Source organism: Panulirus ornatus, chromosome 10 (genome assembly GCF_036320965.1).
Source record: "Panulirus ornatus isolate Po-2019 chromosome 10, ASM3632096v1, whole genome shotgun sequence".
Lineage (NCBI taxonomy): Eukaryota > Metazoa > Arthropoda > Malacostraca > Decapoda > Palinuridae > Panulirus > Panulirus ornatus.
This window is the reverse complement of record NC_092233.1, coordinates 6,699,585-6,718,753: the sequence shown is the minus strand read 5'-3', so window position 1 is coordinate 6,718,753 and position 19,169 is coordinate 6,699,585. Positions and strand designations below refer to the sequence as shown.

At 38.3% G+C, this 19,169-nt stretch overlaps 1 protein-coding gene across 4 annotated transcripts in view; it reads left to right on the top strand.

Annotated features, from left to right (window-relative positions):
* The window catches only part of LOC139750757 (F-box only protein 25), a 92,847-nt gene that overhangs the window by 8,174 nt on the left and 65,504 nt on the right, over positions 1-19,169 (top strand). For 3 of the 4 annotated variants that reach the window (XM_071665467.1, XM_071665471.1, XM_071665470.1), the window contains exons 3-4: positions 3,436-3,585; positions 13,254-13,463. In XM_071665467.1, coding sequence (XP_071521568.1) covers positions 3,436-3,585; positions 13,254-13,463 — 360 coding nt within the window. The remainder of the gene's footprint in view (positions 1-3,435; positions 3,586-13,253; positions 13,464-19,169) is intronic. The other variant, XM_071665468.1, reaches the window with a different exon arrangement.

Genomic DNA, 19,169 nt, shown 5'->3' with positions numbered 1-19,169 from the left:
GGATTTGGATGAGTTTTCCAAAAATCAAGTTATCAGTTGATATGAAACAGTAAGAAAATTAAAAGAAAAAGAAGTAATCACATAGATCAACTTTTTTTTTCTATGCAGGCAATTAAACTTCATGTGCCAGTTGTGCTTAACTTATTGCTGGTTTGTTGACAGTCGTTGATATCCATCTTTGTCTCTTCTCTGCCTTTACTACTGACTCTTTCATTCTTACCACTTCTCTGCCACCATGAGTGAATAACTGATATGCATGGAACTTTCCCAGTGATAACAGTTTGACATCAGTTGAATCATCATCTCTATCATTAGTGTCCCAGAGACTTTCATTGATTTACTTGGGGCATACCAAACATACATGCCAGGGTCATACTTTCTTCCATTATGTTATATAGATATCTAACAGTGAAATATTTCTCAGGTGTTTAATTATAGTTGCTTCTGACGAAGGTCATCTCTGCATAGTAATAAATTGTGCCTTCCAATTTAAATTATGGTAGAAAGGGGAAACTTTTATAAGTATGACACCAAAAACTGTTTAAGTCCAGGTAGAGTCCTCTGAGAGTTTAAATATCTCTTTAGGCTTGAACATACATCATCCAACTCTACATACAAGTATGTTATTATTGTGTAGAGGACTGAAGTATATGATCAGCATCCAAAGTTCCGTAAACCTTTTTAATGTAAGAATAGAAAATGCCATTAGTGAGAATGGTTTGGACATAAACAATTGAAGACGTAGGTTTTACTTGGCTCCATCCTTGGAAGGTTCCTGAGACCAAACTTTGCAGGGATTAAATGAAACCAAAAAGCATCATTGCCTTGGTAATGAAAATAAAAGTAAATCCCTTCAGGTTGTTACTAATTATGGTATGATAAGAAAGATATTTTGATTGCCCTAGATGTGATGAAGGAGTGGGTTTTGTTCTAGTTATCAAGAAGACTGTCATCTAGCAGAACTACCCAATAAATCTTACCGTTTTCACTGCAGAAGTATATGGTATTCAGTCCGCACTTAGATTGATTTAGATGTCTCCATAAAAGAATTTTACTATCTTTTCTGTTTCCCAGAGTTCACTTCAAGCTACATCACATTATGCTTCATTGACTCATATAATTCTAAAAGTCCAAGTTTGGATTTGTAAGAATCCAGTCATAGGATAAGGATAAAGAATTCTGCTGTTGTCTTGGACATGCTGGCAAATATAAGAATAGCTTTCAAATTTTTGGATAAGGAAGTATTTTGCAAGCTATTCATATACTACCTACTGCCAAAACTAGAATGTGCTTCTCAGGTTGGTTCACTGCACCTAAAGTATAGAGAAAGTCCAGAGGAGGGCAACAAAGATGGTACCAGAATTAAGAGAGCCAAGGTACAAGGAAAGGCTGGAGGCTTTTAAATTTAGCCAAGTTGAAAGAGAGAATAGTGAGGTGCGACCTGATAATCTTGTAAGTTTTAAAGAGAGATTGATGAATGGACAGTGACATAAACAGTTTTAAGTTTTGAAATATCTTTTATATGCTAAAAAAACTGCTGAATAACCATTAGGTTTTACTGCTTTACAAATTCCAGATAATCAAATCAAACCTTGGATAAACCAGTGTTATCCTTAGAAGCCTTATAAACTCTCCCCAGTAATTTTAGGTAATTTATTTCCTCCTCTACAAGCAATTACAAGTAGGTCCCTTCTTCCCTCATGTGATGAACCATTCTTGCATATGAGACATACTCTGCCAACAGAAATAAGGTTTTGAAATATGAAAAACTTTTTCCTGAATGGAAGTTAAGGATGGCAAATCTTATTTATTGTCCCACCTTTCTCTTCACCTTTGCTTGTCCTTCATCTCAAGTTACCTTCTCGCTTCAGGATGGAAAATGTGGAATATATATACTGTGCTGGATGGGAGTTTACTCTCTTGGGGCCCCATCCCCTGAACACTACAGTCATGCAACCTCTTGAATGCTGTCTGCATTAACCATGTCCTCTGTAACTTGTTCCAGTCATCCACCACTTTTATACTATTAAAGTATTTTTTACTTACTTTTGGGTTATACCATCTGTTCCTCTATTGCAGCTTCTCTCAAAGCACTGTCCACTTTGTACTTCATCCATTTCCTCTAAAACTTTAAAGTTGTGATCAGGTCACCCTTTGCTCTTTTCTTTTCGAAGATGGGTAGATTTTAAAGTCTTCAGCCTTTCCCTGTACCTAAGCTCTTGTAAATCAAGCACCATCTTTGTTTCTCTCCACTGGGTTCAATGGCAGGGATCTAGAATTCAAACAGAGAAGTCTTGTGTGAATGTTTTCAGATCTCAGAGCAAGCATTTGTCTGTTGGACAGGTAAGGGGGATTTCATTCATTGGGAAGGGATCAATTCAACCATTAAAACCATTTGGGTATTTGGACTCTCAATCTTGCTTACAACATTTCAAAATCCCAGTGAACTCCCACAAGTTGATATGAGTCTGTAGCTAATTATAGGATAGAGAAAAAAAGAGTCTTCCTCATTGTGGGATGTGGCTTAACCCTGGAACACTATGCTTGTGTTTGTGTGACCCAATGCTTCTTGAAGTTCATTTGTTCTAAAAGGTTCCCATGTGTGTATGACCATGTGGATCCCTCTACCTTTAGTTTTTGTTCAGACATTGTTGAGTGTAGGTGAGTCACTCTGTGCTCCTGTTCTTTCTTTGTGTTTTTATGGTGTTTGGTTCTGGTCGACCCCTGAATAGCAATAATGTGGGGAATAAATAACATAGATGATAATCATCCCACAGATCATGGTAATGCAGGGAGACTCTTTATCCGCTAGCAGAAACTAGTGATCTGGAGCATGGAGATCTGCAGTATTAAGTTCTTGTAATGAATAGTTTTTGTGTTGATAAGAATTGTGATTTTTTTATATAAATTTTAATTTTTTTTCTTCTTTTTCAGAGTAACAGCATCCATTTACATTTTTTTTTATTTTTGTATCTTGATCAGGTAAACTTAAAGTGCATGAACTTTTTATTTTCAGCAAATTGTGATTCCAACTGTTTTTCTTCCCCCACCGGGTTTATTGGACCCAAGGGTAGTGTGGTGTTCCTAACATGTTACAGTAGTGTCCTAGAATCAATTACATAGAGAAAAAATTTTTCCTTCCCATGTTATTAGTATTCAGAATTCTAAGACTCAACTGACACATGCTTTATATCTTAGAGTAAAGCATTGCATTTTTGTAATTGATAGAAATGACATGTATTCTTTTGGCTGATTATTAGAAAATGTACTTATCTGCTTTGCAGTTTGGGAAATTAACTGTTTTTTTAGATTACTATATAATGTAGTGTAGGACATTCTGTGTATGAATATTGATTTTATGAGTTTTTATGTGATAGGTTTATGATTTCATTTTTATGTCATTTTTACTCAGTCGGATTATTAATTCTTTCTTAGGTGGCTGGCTTTAATGGCTTGGGTGAGACTTTAAAGAAGTTGGACTTCATCAATGCAGTTCATGACATTCGACGTTTCCGATACATATGCAAACTACTGGACCTACTCATCACACAGAAACTTGCTACTCTATCAGGCGGAGCACAAAAGGTTATTTTATTTATATCCTCTAAAGGATTAGGTGTTGAACTGTGTTTTTAGTAATATATAGAAGATAATTTCTGTAATTTATGGACATTCAAGGAAATAAATAAGTGAAAATGAATGGGTAGGAAATTTTGGTAGATGAGGCTACCCATGCTTTATTCTTGGACATGAGCAAGATGTGGTTGAAAAATAATTGAATGCTAAGCAGAGTATAAACAGGTAAGAGGGCTTTTATTGCAGAAATGTTGGATGATTAAGCCTGGAGATATGGTGTTTTTCATACTATTTCACCATTGGTTGCATAATGAGGTAGCACCAAAAACAAATGAAGAATGACTTCCTTAACTCATCCACTCTTCAGCTGTCGCATACCATATACCTCAACCAAAATTCCCACCCCACTGACATTTCTGTGGCTTCCTGTGACTGCTTCACATACAAACGGCCCCAACTTACAGTGGTTCCACTTATGAGTTTTCGACTTTATGATGGAGAGATATTCAACACTCTATTGTATAATAGGCTTTGTGGTAGATGATTTTGTTCAGCCGTAGGCTAATGTAAGTGTTCTGAGAATGCTTAGGATAGGCTATGCTAAGCTATGATGTTTGATAGGTTAGATGTGCAGTATTAAATGTATTTTCACTAAGTTATTTTTAACTTACTATGGGTTTATTGGAGTGTAACCTCATCGTTAGTCGAGGAGCATCTGTACTCTGGTTCAGCCCATTGACAGCTTATCATCTGTTCATAACATCACTCCAGATCGTTCTATCCCATGCACACCACACCCTTCTACACGTTTAGGCCCCACTTACCCAGATCATCCACTATTCCATCCTTCAGTTTTATCCTCAGCCTCCCTTTCTTCATGTTCTATTCTTTTCTAACATATATATCCTGTTAGATGGCCTCTCCTCCCTTATCCTTTTTCTATGTCCAAACTATGTCAGAAAACCTCTTTTGCTCATGAACATACTCTGAAACATTTTTGTTCCTGTTGAATAGGACTTCTCTTTCCACATACTCTGCAATTCACCAAACAAGAAGAAGGGTGAAACTCTTTCAGTGATAGAGGATTACCTAGTGGAAGGTTGAATAGGACACATGCTGGAGGAGCCCTCTAGAAAATGGTTGAGGTCACTGACAGATTACCACAGGGTTCTGTTCTGGAACCATTACTCTTCTCAGTCTGTGTGAATGAATTGCCAGAAGTTATGGACTCTTACCTGAATATGTTTGCAGCTGATGCAAAGGTCATGAGTAAAATGAAAAGCTTACAGGACCTCAACAGATTCCATAGGTGGTCAAATACATGGTTGATGAAGTTCAACCTGAGTAAATAGGAAATAAGGAGGATGGGCCACAGTGAAAGAAGGCCTTGATAGGATTATCATCAATGAGAAAATTAGTTGCTAAAATGTGTGCTTGAGATGGACTTGATAGTCATTATTATCACTAACCTGTTGCCAGAGTCCCACTTTCAGAGACCAAATAAGGAGGTATTAGCATTATATTAAATTTCATGGATGTTTACATTATACATAACACCAAAACTAGTATATGCCTCTCAGGTTTGGTCGCCTTTCCTAAAGTAGAACAAAGAGCTATTAGAAAAGGTCCTAAGGAGAGCAACAAAAATGGTACCTGATTTAACCCATTAAAGGCGGGTGATGTTACCTAACGTTTGTCCTGTAGAAACGGGGCAACGTTACGTAACGTTGGGCTATTTTGTGTCATAATTGTTTTTTTTATTTTGGCAATGTGGCATCACTGTCATCTATTATCATGACCTCTGTTTACGCATTCCTGTAAACAGCTACCTTCTCTTGCCATCCATGGTCAGTGCCGGTATTAGCTGCTATCTAACATTCTTACAATAGTTGGTGGGCAACGTCACATAACATTAGGCCCTTTCGCGTCGTAATTGCATGGTGAAATTAGGTGATGTGGCATCTCTGACATGTAAATAGATGTACATAGTAGTTGTAAATAAATGCATAGATGATGAATTTAGTTTAAAACAAAAGTGACCACAGAGTCCCTTAGCCTCACCGCTGGTGCACCTGATAAGCTACCACTCTGGGTCCTCTTGCGCTACTCCCATCTCCTCCTACAGCCAGCTATGATGCAGTATTGCATAAGTAACGCCTCTTACTTTTGTTTTTCATCCAATTTTTTCTATTTATGTATGTATTGGCTTATTCCTTGATACTTTATTATTCCCAAAATTTGCCTGCCTTTAATGGGTTAAAAGAGCAGAGTTACAAGGAGAGGTGGTAGACCTTAAATTGCTCATCATAAAAGAAAGTATGAAGGATGACCTGATCACTACTGTTTTAAGTTTTCAAAACAGAGTGATGAGAGTTCTTTGAGAGTTGTAGGGATAGAACAACCAGACCACCCAACATGAAATTAAGCAAGAATCATGATAAGAAAGATATATTTATTTATATTTATTTTGTTTTGTCGCTGTCTCCCGCATTTGTGAGGTAGCGCAAGGAAACAGAAGAAAGAAATGGCCCAACCCACCCCCATACACATGTATATACACACACATCCACACACGCAAACATACACACCCATACATCTCAATGTACACATATATATACACACACAGACACATACATATATACCCATGCACACAATTCACACTGCCTGCCTTTATTCATTCCCATCGCCACCTCGCCACACATGGAATACCATCCCCCTCCCCCCCTCATGTGTGCGAGGTAGCGCTAGGAAAAGATAACAAAGGCCCCATTCGTTCACACTCAGTCTCCAGCTGTCATGCAATAATGCCCGAAACCACAGCTCCCTTTCCACATCTAGGCCCCACACAACTTTCCATGGTTTACCCCAGACGTTTCACGTGCCCTGATTCAATCCACTGATATATGGTTATATATTTATTGTATTTGAGTGGTAGATGAATATGATAAAATGAATAAAGACATAGTTAATGTAGGCAGGATACATAGATTTAAGAAGTTGTAAGATAGTAGAGAATGCTCTAGAGAGAGGACTCCTCAAGTGTAAAACTCCTTCCCCAGAGCCATAGCCCTATCATCCATATTATGGTTTACTTCATCTCCCATGGTTCGATTTGCTGCTTTTTTCCACTTCCAGGTAAATGAAAACCTCCACTTTCTCCAGGTTCATGTCATTCAAACTCACACCCTAACCAACCTTTCTCTCTACCCTGCTGCACTTGGGAACTTTACAGTACTTCTGTTCACATTAACTCTGCATTTTCTACTCTCATGCACTCTTCCAAGCTTAGACACTAGCTTCTGTAGTTTTTAGCTTGAGTCTGTTACCAGAGTAATGTCATAAGCAAACAGCTACTAAATAACCTTTCAGGTTCAAAAGATAGGGCTCTGTGAGTTTAAAACTCATTCTCTTTACAGTACAAATATGTATTTACACTAAGATTTTTTTTTCATACAAATTTGCCATTTCCCATGTCAGTGGGACAGTGTCTTTTGAAAAAGTAAAACCGGAGGGTAGGATTTCCAGCACCCCAGCCCCCACCCCTTTAAGTCACCATCTCTGACACACAGGGAATACATGGGAAGTATTCTTCTCCCCTGTCCCCAGGGATAATTTGTTTTACCTTACAGAATCTATCCATGGACTCCTTTGGTGTAGAGGTTAGCATTCCTGACTGTGACACATTTACGGGTCGCCCAGGGTGGAGTGCACAGGTTCGAATCTTAGTTATAGCAGTCATTCCACAGTCAACCCAGCTGTTTATCCACCCCTAGGAATGGATCGATAAAATGGACACCTGGCTCAGGCTAGGGTATACAGTAAACCCTCGATTTAATGGACTGCTAGGTGGAAGGGGTGTCTGTTAAGGCCAAAAGTCTGTTAAATCGAATGTAACCTATTTTTGTGCCACATTCAAGTTCACACACTTTCCATTAACTCCTGTATCACTGTAAGGTGTAGTGTTTAGTACGATAGTTGGGCAGCAGGCACCCAGCAGCATGGGAATGCTAGCTGGACATTTGGAGTCAGGAGTCAGACTGAGATAGAGTCGATGTCATCCCTCTCCTGTGAAAGGATACTTTTTTATAGTAAAGTAAGGATGAACTTCCTGCTTTCATTGCACCTCTGACTCACTTCCCAAGCCTTTCATCCCAAACAGACTACATACTCACCCTCTCCTGTGAAAGGATACTTTTTTATCGTAAAGTGAGGATGAACTTCCTGCTTTCGTTGCACCTCTTACAGTCACTGCTGCAACTTGCATTTATATCCCTAACTACCCCATCCATAGATAAATTAAACAACCGACCTTCACTGGGAACCAGTCACTCTCCTCTCTTCCTACTTGTACACATGCCTTACATCCATTATTATGATTATTATTGTAATTATTTTTATTATTCGCTACCTCGCTTACACGGGAAACTGATTAAGTATAATGATAAGGAAAATAATATTATCATTATTATATCTACCTATCTACTTATAGCCCTTATGCCTGTTCCCTCCAGGAACTCCCATCAAGTGTGGCCTCGGCAAAAGAGTTTCCCTTATATAAACCATTCCATGCATTCTTCTACCATTTTTCTTCCTCCAGTATTCTTCCACTTTATTTCCCCATTATTATATCATTTCATGAAATGTACAAGGACAATGAATGGTGTGAGTTGGTTTGCTCAAATATGTAATAAAAGGGTAAGAGAGAGTCGTGGTAATAGGAAGTGTGGTTGAGAGAGCTGAAGAGAGTTTGCCGAAGTGTTTGGACATATAGAAAGAATGACTGAGGAGAGGTAGACAAAGATGATACATGTGTCAGAAGTGAAGCAGAAATGGAGAAGTGGGGGAACCAAACTGGAGATGGAAGGATGGAGTGAAAAATATTTTGAGTGATCGGGGTCTAAACATGTAGCAGGGTGAAGGGCGAAAGATATGCATGGGATAGAGTCAGTTGGAAGAATTTGGTATAAAAGAGGCAACATGCTGTCACTGGACTGAACCAGGGCATATGAAGTGGCTAGGGAAAGCCATGGAAAGTTCTGTGGAGCCTGGTTGTAGAGTATTAGGTGGTTGTGTATTGCATGACATCTAGAGAAAGGATGTGAGCAAGTGTTCTGGGTGCTACGTGACTGACATGGGAAATGGTGAACAAGTATGAACGAAAAAGAAATATAGTTTTTTTTTTTTTTTTTTATACTTTGTCGCTGTCTCCCGCGTTTGCGAGGTAGCGCAAGGAAACAGACGAAAGAAATGGCCCAACCCCCCCCATACACATGTATATACATACGTTCACACACGCAAATATACATACCTACACAGCTTTCCATGGTTTACCCCAGACGCTTCACATGTCTTGATTCAATCCACTGACAGCACGTCAACCCCGGTATACCACATCGCTCCAATTCACTCTATTCCTTGCCCTCCTTTCACCCTCCTGCATGTTCAGGCCCCGATCACACAAAATCTTTTTCACTCCATCTTTCCACCTCCAATTTGGTCTCCCTCTTCTCCTCGTTCCCCCCACCTCCGACACATATATCCTCTTAGTCAACCTTTCCTCACTCATTCTCTCCATGTGCCCAAACCATTTCAAAACACCCTCTTCTGCTCTCTCAACCACGCTCTTTTTATTTCCACACATCTCTCTTACCCTTACGTTACTTACTCGATCAAACCACCTCACACCACACATTGTCCTCAGACATCTCATTTCCAGCACATCCATCCTCCTGCGCACAACTCTATCCATAGCCCACGCCTCGCAACCATACAACATTGTTGGAACCACTATTCCTTCAAACATACCCATTTTTGCTTTCCGAGATAATGTTCTCGACTTCCACACATTCTTCAAGGCTCCCAGAATTTTCGCCCCCTCCCCCACCCTATGGTCCACTTCCGCTTCCATGGTTCCATCCGCTGCCAGATCCACTCCCAGATATCTAAAACACTTCACTTCCTCCAGTTTTTCTCCATTCAAACTCACCTCCCAATTGACTTGACCCTCAACCCTACTGTACCTAATAACCTTGCTCTTATTCACATTCACTCTTAACTTTCTTCTTCCACACACTTTACCAAACTCAGTCACCAGCTTCTGCAGTTTCTCCATGAATCAGCCACCAGCGCTGTATCATCAGCGAACAACAACTGACTCACTTCCCAAGCTCTCTCATCCCCAACAGACTTCATACTTGCCCCTCTTTCCAAAACTCTTGCATTTACCTCCCTAACAACCCCATCCATAAACAAATTAAACAACCATGGAGACATCACACACCCCTGCCGCAAACCTACATTCACTGAGAACCAATCACTTTCCTCTCTTCCTACACGTACACATGCCTTACATCCTCGATAAAAACTTTTCACTGCTTCCAACAACTTGCCTCCCACACCATATATTCTTAATACCTTCCACAGAGCATCTCTATCAACTCTATCATATGCCTTCTCCAGATCCATAAATGCTACATACAAATCCATTTGCTTTTCTAAGTATTTCTCACATACATTCTTCAAAGCAAACACCTGATCCACACATCCTCTACCACTTCTGAAACCACACTGCTCTTCCCCAATCTGATGCTCTGTACATGCCTTCACCCTCTCAATCAATACCCTCCCATATAATTTACCAGGAATACTCAACAAACTTATACCTCTGTAATTTGAGCACTCACTCTTATCCCCTTTGCCTTTGTACAATGGCACTATGCACGCATTCCGCCAATCCTCAGGCACCTCACCATGAGTCATACATACATTAAATAACCTTACCAACCAGTCAACAATACAGTCACCCCCTTTTTTAGTAAATTCCACTGCAATACCATCCAAACCTGCTGCCTTGCCGGCTTTCATCTTCCGCAAAGCTTTTACTACCTCTTCTCTGTTTACCAAATCATTTTCCCCAACCCTCTCACTTTGCACACCACCTCGACCAAAACACCCTATATCTGCCACTCTATCATCAGACACATTCAACAAACCTTCAAAATACTCACTCCATCTCCTTCTCACATCACCACAACTTGTTATCACCTCCCCATTTGCGCCCTTCACTGAAGTTCCCATTTGCTCCCTTGTCTTACGCACTTTATTTACCTCCTTCCAGAACATCTTTTTATTCTCCCTAAAATTTAACGATAGTCTCTCACCCCAACTCTCATTTGCCCTTTTTTTCACCTCTTGCACCTTTCTCTTGACCTCCTGTCTCATTCTTTTATACATCTCCCACTCAATTTCATTTTTTCCTTGCAAAAATCGTCCAAATGCCTCTCTCTTCTGTTTCACTAATAATCTTACTTCTTCATCCCACCACTCACTACCCTTTCTAATCAACCCACCTCCCACTCTTCTCATGCCACAAGCATCTTTTGCGCAATCCATCACTGATTCCTTAAATACATCCCATTCCTCCCCCACTCCCCTTACTTCCATTGTTCTCACCTTTTTCCATTCTGTACACAGTCTCTCCTGGTACTTCCTCACACAGGTCTCCTTCCCAAGCTCACCCACTCTCACCACCCTCTTCACCCCAACATTCACTCTTCTTTTCTGAAAACCCATACAAATCTTCACCTTAGCCTCCACAAGATAATGATCAGACATCCCTCCAGTTGCACCTCTCAGCACATTAACATCCAAAAGTCTCTCTTTCGCACGCCTGTCAATTAACACGTAATCCAATAACGCTCTCTGGCCATCTCTCCTACTTACATAAGTATACTTATGTATATCTCGCTTTTTAAACCAGGTATTCCCAATCATCAGTCCTTTTTCAGCACATAAATCTACAAGCTCTTCACCATTTCCATTTACAACACTGAACACCCCATGTATACCAATTATTCCCTCAACTGCCACATTACTCACCTTTGCATTCAAATCACCCATCACTATAACCCGGTCTCGTGCATCAAAACCACTAACACACTCATTCAGCTGCTCCCAAAACACTTGCCTCTCATGATCTTGTTATTATTATAATTATTTTGATATGCAACTCCATAACCCCTTTTATGGGTCTCTTGGAACTTTGAGGCTGCTTTTCACTTCAGTGCAGGTAATTGATGGATTCTTTGTAGCAAAAAGTTGCTATTCCTTTTTCTTTCATTGACAAAGGCACAGTCTTGTTGAAGGAGCCTTTCTCATTGTAGTGTAACCACATGCAGGTGGAGTCTTGCAACACCTTCAAATGTGGGATTTATGAGTTTTTTAGTGAAGTGTAAATAGGAAGTTTGTTTGTGGAATGGGTTCCAGTAACCCTCATGTATATGAAGCAGAAAAAGGGAAAAAAACAATATACATGTAGTTTTAATGGGCTGAAAATTTTCCAAGTGTCTTGTTTGAGGTTCATGAACACCCAAGTCCCACAGAACACACTACTGTCGCAGATGTAAAGGAATCTCTTTTTGTTCAATTACGCTTTCTTCTCTACCACATTTTCAGTGCAGCATCAGGTGGATGAATGCCATATGTTCACTGTCCTTTCTGGGATTCTTGTTTTTCTTATAGTGTCCCCACTTCAAAGCAAATAGATAAGATATTACCTTATGCAGTCTGCTTATGTGTTTGTGTAAGTGTTCACTTTAGTTGAGGGGATGCAGTTTTATTTAATCAACTCTTCTGGAATTTTTCTTTGGTTAAACTGAAATTGTGCAAATTTGTGTTCATCATATTGGAGCAGTGTACCATGTTGTGGTGGCCATAAATGAATGTTTACAAAAATTATTATTTGTTGAACATCCCATTTTTTTTATGGTGTATTGTGCAGCGCAATACTTTTATTGTGTATTACGATCCTGTTACATCTATCAATATTTTGGATTGAAATGTTTAAGATTTGTTACGTCCATGTTTAAGATATGCATGTGACATTATTTTAGGCATAAATGGTTTCTCACAAAAAGTACCTTGCATTGAACTCACTCATGCTTTAGCTATATTGTTAAGCACAGTATCTTTTTTGTTATGAGTTGCTATCACAGTTTTGTTACTGGATCAAACTAAAACCTTGTAGTTCATTACATTTAAATTTGAGATGTACATAAATGAATTTTCACAGAAATTATCATGTATTGAAAGTAAGTACACTTATTGTTTTATTGTTAACGATAAAAAAGATATATGCGTTCTTTTAAATGTATCTACTTAGTTCTTCAACAACAAGACACTGGATTTCCTTGTTACCAATTACATATGCAACTGGGGCATTCATGTCATTCTGACTCTCCAGTCTCAAGTTCTTTTTCCTTAACTTTTCTTTGTATATGCTTCCTTACATTTGATTTACCCCCTTTATATATGCTTCCTTATATTTTTTTACCCCCAATGCTTTGATGCTGAAGTAATTAATGTCTTCCACATACTCATATTTTTGATATATTTTTAAATGCAAACAAATGGTGTGCAACTCTTTTTTGTGATGGCTGAATCAGTTTGTAGAATTTAGCACTTAATTTTATTTTTTCTTATGTTGAGATAGCCCATATCCACATTATGTAGGAGGAAAGATTCTAAATGTTCCATCTAGTTTTGATTAGGAAAGGGTGCTTGAGATGATAATGATGATGAAAAGTGTTTGGTAACTTTGTGTAACAGTCAATTTTAAGTCTACTTGGAGCTGAATGTTTACCTTTTGAATGAGTAGATGATAAGTAATTGTTTTGCAGATGTTGTTTGGTATGTTGGAGGAAGTAGCTCATGAGGTCACTAGAAGGCAACAAAATGTACATATGCTCCATCATCTTCTTCAGGAGCTACGGAAAAGACTTGAAGATTACCTTTGGGGCAACAAGCTTGGTTCTGCCATCCTGTGGGAGCAACACTCACGACGGCTTCAGGGCATACATGCTATTGCAACCACCATTCAGATCCAACGGGTACCTACTCTAGGATAACACCTTCTTCCTTTGAACTCAGTAAAGAAAATATGATTTTGCACTAGAGAAACTTGAGAAACACGTAAACTACAAAACTTAAATTTCAGTTTATTGCAGTATCAGCTTTTGTGAGAGTGAATGTTTGCAAATGATTGTATGAATATTTGATACAGTTATAATGCTATATTATGTGATCTCCTGTTCGGTAAGATGGGTCCTACAACTTTTGCATATGTCAGCTGATTAATCTATTCAGCCCCATTAGCTGTACTGCCTTCATACATACATTTTGCCTTATTTTTCTTGTTTTGTTACTGATTTTTTTCATTCTTAATCTATTAATATCTCATGTCTGTACTGTCAGTTCTTCATCTTTGAATTTACAGATAACTTCTTTCAAAATGCATCTATCTCTGTATGTATTATCATTATTCCATTCCCAGTTCAGTGGGTTGGATCAGCTACATATAATCACTGAACATCACTCACACACATCCTTAACCATGCACATTATGCTTAAGTGAAACATGGATCTCCACGCTTTTAAAAGTGCTTTCTTACTGCTCACGCACAGTTGATTTATCAAGTGCGAGCATTTATACCTCTACCACACTCAAATACTTCCATTATGTCCACTCCCCAATCATTCCTCTAGTATCTTCATCAGAAATATTCCTTGCCTTAACTCCGTCAGTACATGTATTCACCTATATCTGGTGTACGTCTCTTTCTTGTACCTTCTGAACTGCTATATATCTCTTTTGACCTGCATGTCATCTGCCTTTCCATCTATATGACCATACCATTGCCAAATACTTTCATTTATGAACCTCTCTAATTATTTCTTCACATATCCCTCAGCCTTAATCGTTCATCCTGTATACCATCCTATTTCCAAAAATATTTTGCAAGTCATTCATCTCTTAATCTTGATCTGTCCTGACTTATATACATTTAGGTTTCATATTCATACATCAGGGTAAGGAAAAGTACTCTTTAATGGAAGCTTCTTTGCATTTTCCTCACACCAAGACTTCCAGTAAACTCTCAGTTTTTCTCCTTTGCATGTCTCTCCTTTCAACCTCAGCCATTACCTATCCTCATTAACCTTACTCCCAAATATTGAAACACAACATCCAGTTCTTCATTGTGCAAACTGGATTTAAACTCAGATCTCTTATCGTGGTCAGAAACTGGCATCTTTCTGTTATTAGTGTGCACTTTCAGCAGTCTTCTGCTTCATGCACCATTGAAACATGCCACCATTCTAAACATCTCTTCTCTTGATTAGCGTACAGCACAGGATCTTCTCCACACAACAACAGTGGCAACTTTCATTGAATTTCCTCATGGTCAAGTATCAAACCACAATCACCCCACCATGCTCTCCTCTCATGTAATGCCCTATTCATAAAACCATTAAACAACCATGATGACATCATGCAACTAAGATGTACCCCATCATCTATTTTAAACCACTCTCACTACATCTCATTCTCACACTTGCTGTACCAGAAGCTTTTAGCTGCTTTCAAAAGTTTTTCATGTGCATTTTGTAGTATTAAAACTTCCCAGAGAGCTTTCCTATTCTTTTGAACTTATTCCTTTTGTAGTTTCATGAATGTTACATACACCTTTATATCGTACACTTTTACCTTTATGTGTCATTGTGTAAAAATGTGATCTGTACACCTTCATCTCTTCATAAACCCAACTTGTTCTTCATCAACAAAGAGTTCACTAATCCTTTTGAAATAGTCAGTCCCCATCCTTTCATACACTTTGCCTGCTAAGCTAAAGGAGTGTATTCTTTTGTTATCCTTACAGTCATTTTTATTACCAGTCTCTTTCCATTTTTGTCCAGTCATTGGACACTTTACCACTTTTTCATGCTTCCAGGCACTCTTTCCAGATCCATGCTAAGCAGTATCATCACTTTTTTACCATCTTGTTCATCATTCCATATAAACACCCAGCTTTTCTGCCCGATAAGAGCTATATTACTCTTCTTTCTCCCTCTTTTGTGATGTTTTTCCTACCACATATCTATTTTACTGTGCCAGTATACATGGTTTTCATTATTAGGATGACTATGAATTTGGATCTGTAGGGAGGAATAAAAGGGGAACTTTTTAACACTCCCACATGAAGGCCGGGTGTCTAAGGTGAGTGAAGCCTTTACAGCTAGGAGTGATGAATGTGGCTGTGGTTTTTGGTTATATATATTTTTTACATGCATTTGTTCTTAAATGATTTTTCAGTAATACTACATGCACCAAATAGTATATCTTATTCCAGGTCCACAATTACAGCAAGTTTGATTAGATGTACTACAGCTAGTACATAAATCTTTATGATAACTAGATGTATGATGCAGTGGTTGATGAAATTATTTTATATTTATTTGTTTGTAAATGATTACTTTGTGATATGTTATAAATCAAACAGTAACTCCTATACCAATATTATCATTATGAAGCAAGTTTGTCAAGTGTTGCTATGAATATTTATAACAGTGATCAATAAACTCACTTTAGATATCATTGGTGTAAGAGTTATTATTTGTTTTATGTAATATTATAGAGCAAGCATTTACATAAGCATGCAAAGGAAATTGTAAGACAAAAAAACAGTATCACAGATTTAAAAGCACATGAAACATGTACATGCAGCTGACTGCTATTGTCACACCTTCTGGTAGTATAGAATGATTCGTTTTACTATTTCTTTAAGTCATTTTCCTGCCATATTGATGAATAGACAATAATTACATTATGCATCACTAACATTTTCAGTGCATGAGCTCATGAGATATGTACTGCCCTGTGCAAGACCATAAAAGTTACTGGTTTGAGGTGTGGTGGGGAGCCCCACTGAACTTAAGACATGTGATATAACCAAATAATGTGCAGGAAAGGGCAGCTTGCATTTTAAGCCATAACGTGCTCCTATAGACCCATCATAAATGCTTGTAGACCCAAGACAGATTTTTATTTGATATTTAAAGGTTTTAATGCCTATTGCATCCAGTGCACACTGGCAAAAAAATATTGTGGACAGTGCATATTGAAACATTTATGTGCGAGAGTGTTAAGTGGAAGGAAAAGTATTTAAGTGGAAAGAAACAGAGAACACTTGAGAGAGAGACTTTTTCATATTGAATAAGAATAACCAGTGAGTCCCATGAGTTTTGGTCTTAAGACCACTGCTATTCCTGGTTTATGCAAATGATTTACCAGAAAAACTGGAATCATACTTGAATATATTTGCAGATGATGCTAAACTTATGGAAGTAAGGAGTCTACTGGATTGTGAAAACCTTTTAAGAGTACCATGAATGGTTCCAACTGTGGTCTTATACATGGCTGCTGATATTCTTCCTAGCTAATTATAAGGTAATGAAGATGGGACAAATTGAAAAGAGGCCTAATTATGACTACCATCATGCAGGAGACAAATGCAGGGACTATGGGTTTGACATGGTACCCAGTCTGTCATCAGAACATCACAACAGGATTGTTAAGGAGGTAAATTGTTTACAGGTCATCGTTAGAATTGCCCCAAGTACATGGACAAGATGTTCAGAAAATATTTGCAGGATGTATTAGACCCAAACTTAGTGTGCAATACCAGTTTAGTTTCTCAACTTTAGTAGACACACTGGTTTGCTGGAGAAGGGTGAGCAGCAGGCAATGAAGATTGTATTCAAAGTAAGGGGACTGAGGTAAGGGGAGAGGCTATCAGACATGAAATTCCACTTGGTGGAAGAGAGAAGTAAATGGGAAGCCAATGCAAATCAGGAGAAAGATTCAATATGGTGTAGTTTCCATATGATAGAAATGAAAAGTCAGTTAGAAAACATGCCCAGAAACTAAGTGAGAATAAAGATACAAAAGATTTAATAACATTATAGTTGTCAGTACATGAAACAGTCTCATTGAGGAAACTGAATGCAAACTATAGATAAGGTTTAGATATTTTGTGTTACTAGGGGTAAATTAAGAGATGTAGCCCCTAGTTATAAAACTACATTCTTCATAGAACTAGTGAACTATAATTTCAAGTAGTGTTATAGCTTTTTTTTTTTTCGTTCTTACTTAAGGTCTCAAAGTTTTAGGCTTGTTATATGATCAGTGTATGGATGCATGTATCCAAATAACCTGTGTCATTTTAAAAGACAATTGAGTCAACAGAACCTAAGATGCCCTTTGACCTATTCTCCAATATTCTCACCCCTTCCACATACAATGAACACATTTTTGCTGTTCTTTCACTATGATCATCATGGCTGTCATTTTGTATGACATATTTATTCTTAACTCCCCTGATGGTTCTTTGTTCTCAGTTTTTCCAGTTTTATATTAAAGCTGGGATTTTATTCTATGTATTCATCCCACTTTGGTCTTCCTTTTTAGAGTACCATTTAAGGCTTAGACAATTTTTTTCATGATTAGGTTGCTTTCTTTTCTTTCTTTTAAACTATTCGCCATTTCCCGCGTTAACCAGGTAGTATTAGGAACAGAGGACTGAGCCTTTTTTGGAATATCCTCACCTGGCCCCCTCTGTTCCTTTTTTGGGGGAAAAAAAAAAAAAAGGCCCTGTAGTTTTGCAACATTTTGTGGAATTCCTTTCCTTTTGAGATGATGCTTGATTAGTACTACCTGTGATCTCTTTTTGCATTGTGGCCACTATGTCAGTTTCTAAGCTATTTCACATCTTATGTAAAGTGTGGAAATCAGTGGTATTTACCAGATTTGTTGGTTTGATATGGTTTAAGTAAGAATTTGCATAAAGAAAGATTATCTTGATATGAGTTATGAATTTCATTCTAGATATGCTTTGAATGAATGAAGATATTGGTTATAAAACAGAACATGTTTTTGATTGTGGAAGTCCGTTTTACATCAGTGCATTAGGTATGGGTTTGATGTATGTGTAAGTGATATTTGGATTCTTTATGTACCTGATCCTTCCCTTTAAGTGTAATGATGATAGATGTGCATTGATTACAGTGGAATCATAACCCAAAGCTAACTGTTGTACTATATATATCATGACCTTTGCTAAATAGTGAGTACATTTTTTTTTTTCTTTTTTTTTTTTTTTTACAGACAAAAGTCCACATTAGGGCTAGGCCTTATTGGAAATATAGAGAGGACTATGAGAGCGGGGGGGGGGGGGGGGGGGAGAGAGAGAGAGAGAGAGAGAGAGAGAGAGAGAGAGAGAGAGAGAGAAAGAGAGAGAGAGAGAGACAGTGAAAAGATTTGTGAATTTTGGAGGAATTGAAAAACCTGTCTTTACGTGCCAGGTCATAGTTATTGGGAAAGACATAGGAGGTTAGAGAGTTTCAAAGTTTTGTGGTGTCGGGAAAGAAACCGCTATCAAAAGGACTTACCCTTGAGTTGCAATAGCACACAGTAATCATGTAATGCAGCAGCTTGCCAGGTAATCCTTGGTCAGTCTTTGGTGGAGGCACACAAGCAGTATTGCTTGGTCTATCTGTGGTGGGGGCACCCAAGCAGCCAGCTCCCAGGAGCAAAAACAAAAGTAATACCTATGGAAGAGGGAAAGTAAGCCAAGATTGTGGTGTAGGGCAAGAGGGTCAAGTTTTGAAGTTAGCTTGGAAGAGTTTATAAGTTTCACCACTTTTGACTCAACTCTGTCTCATGAGGATACAGAGCTAGAGCCACCGTAGATGTGAGAGCA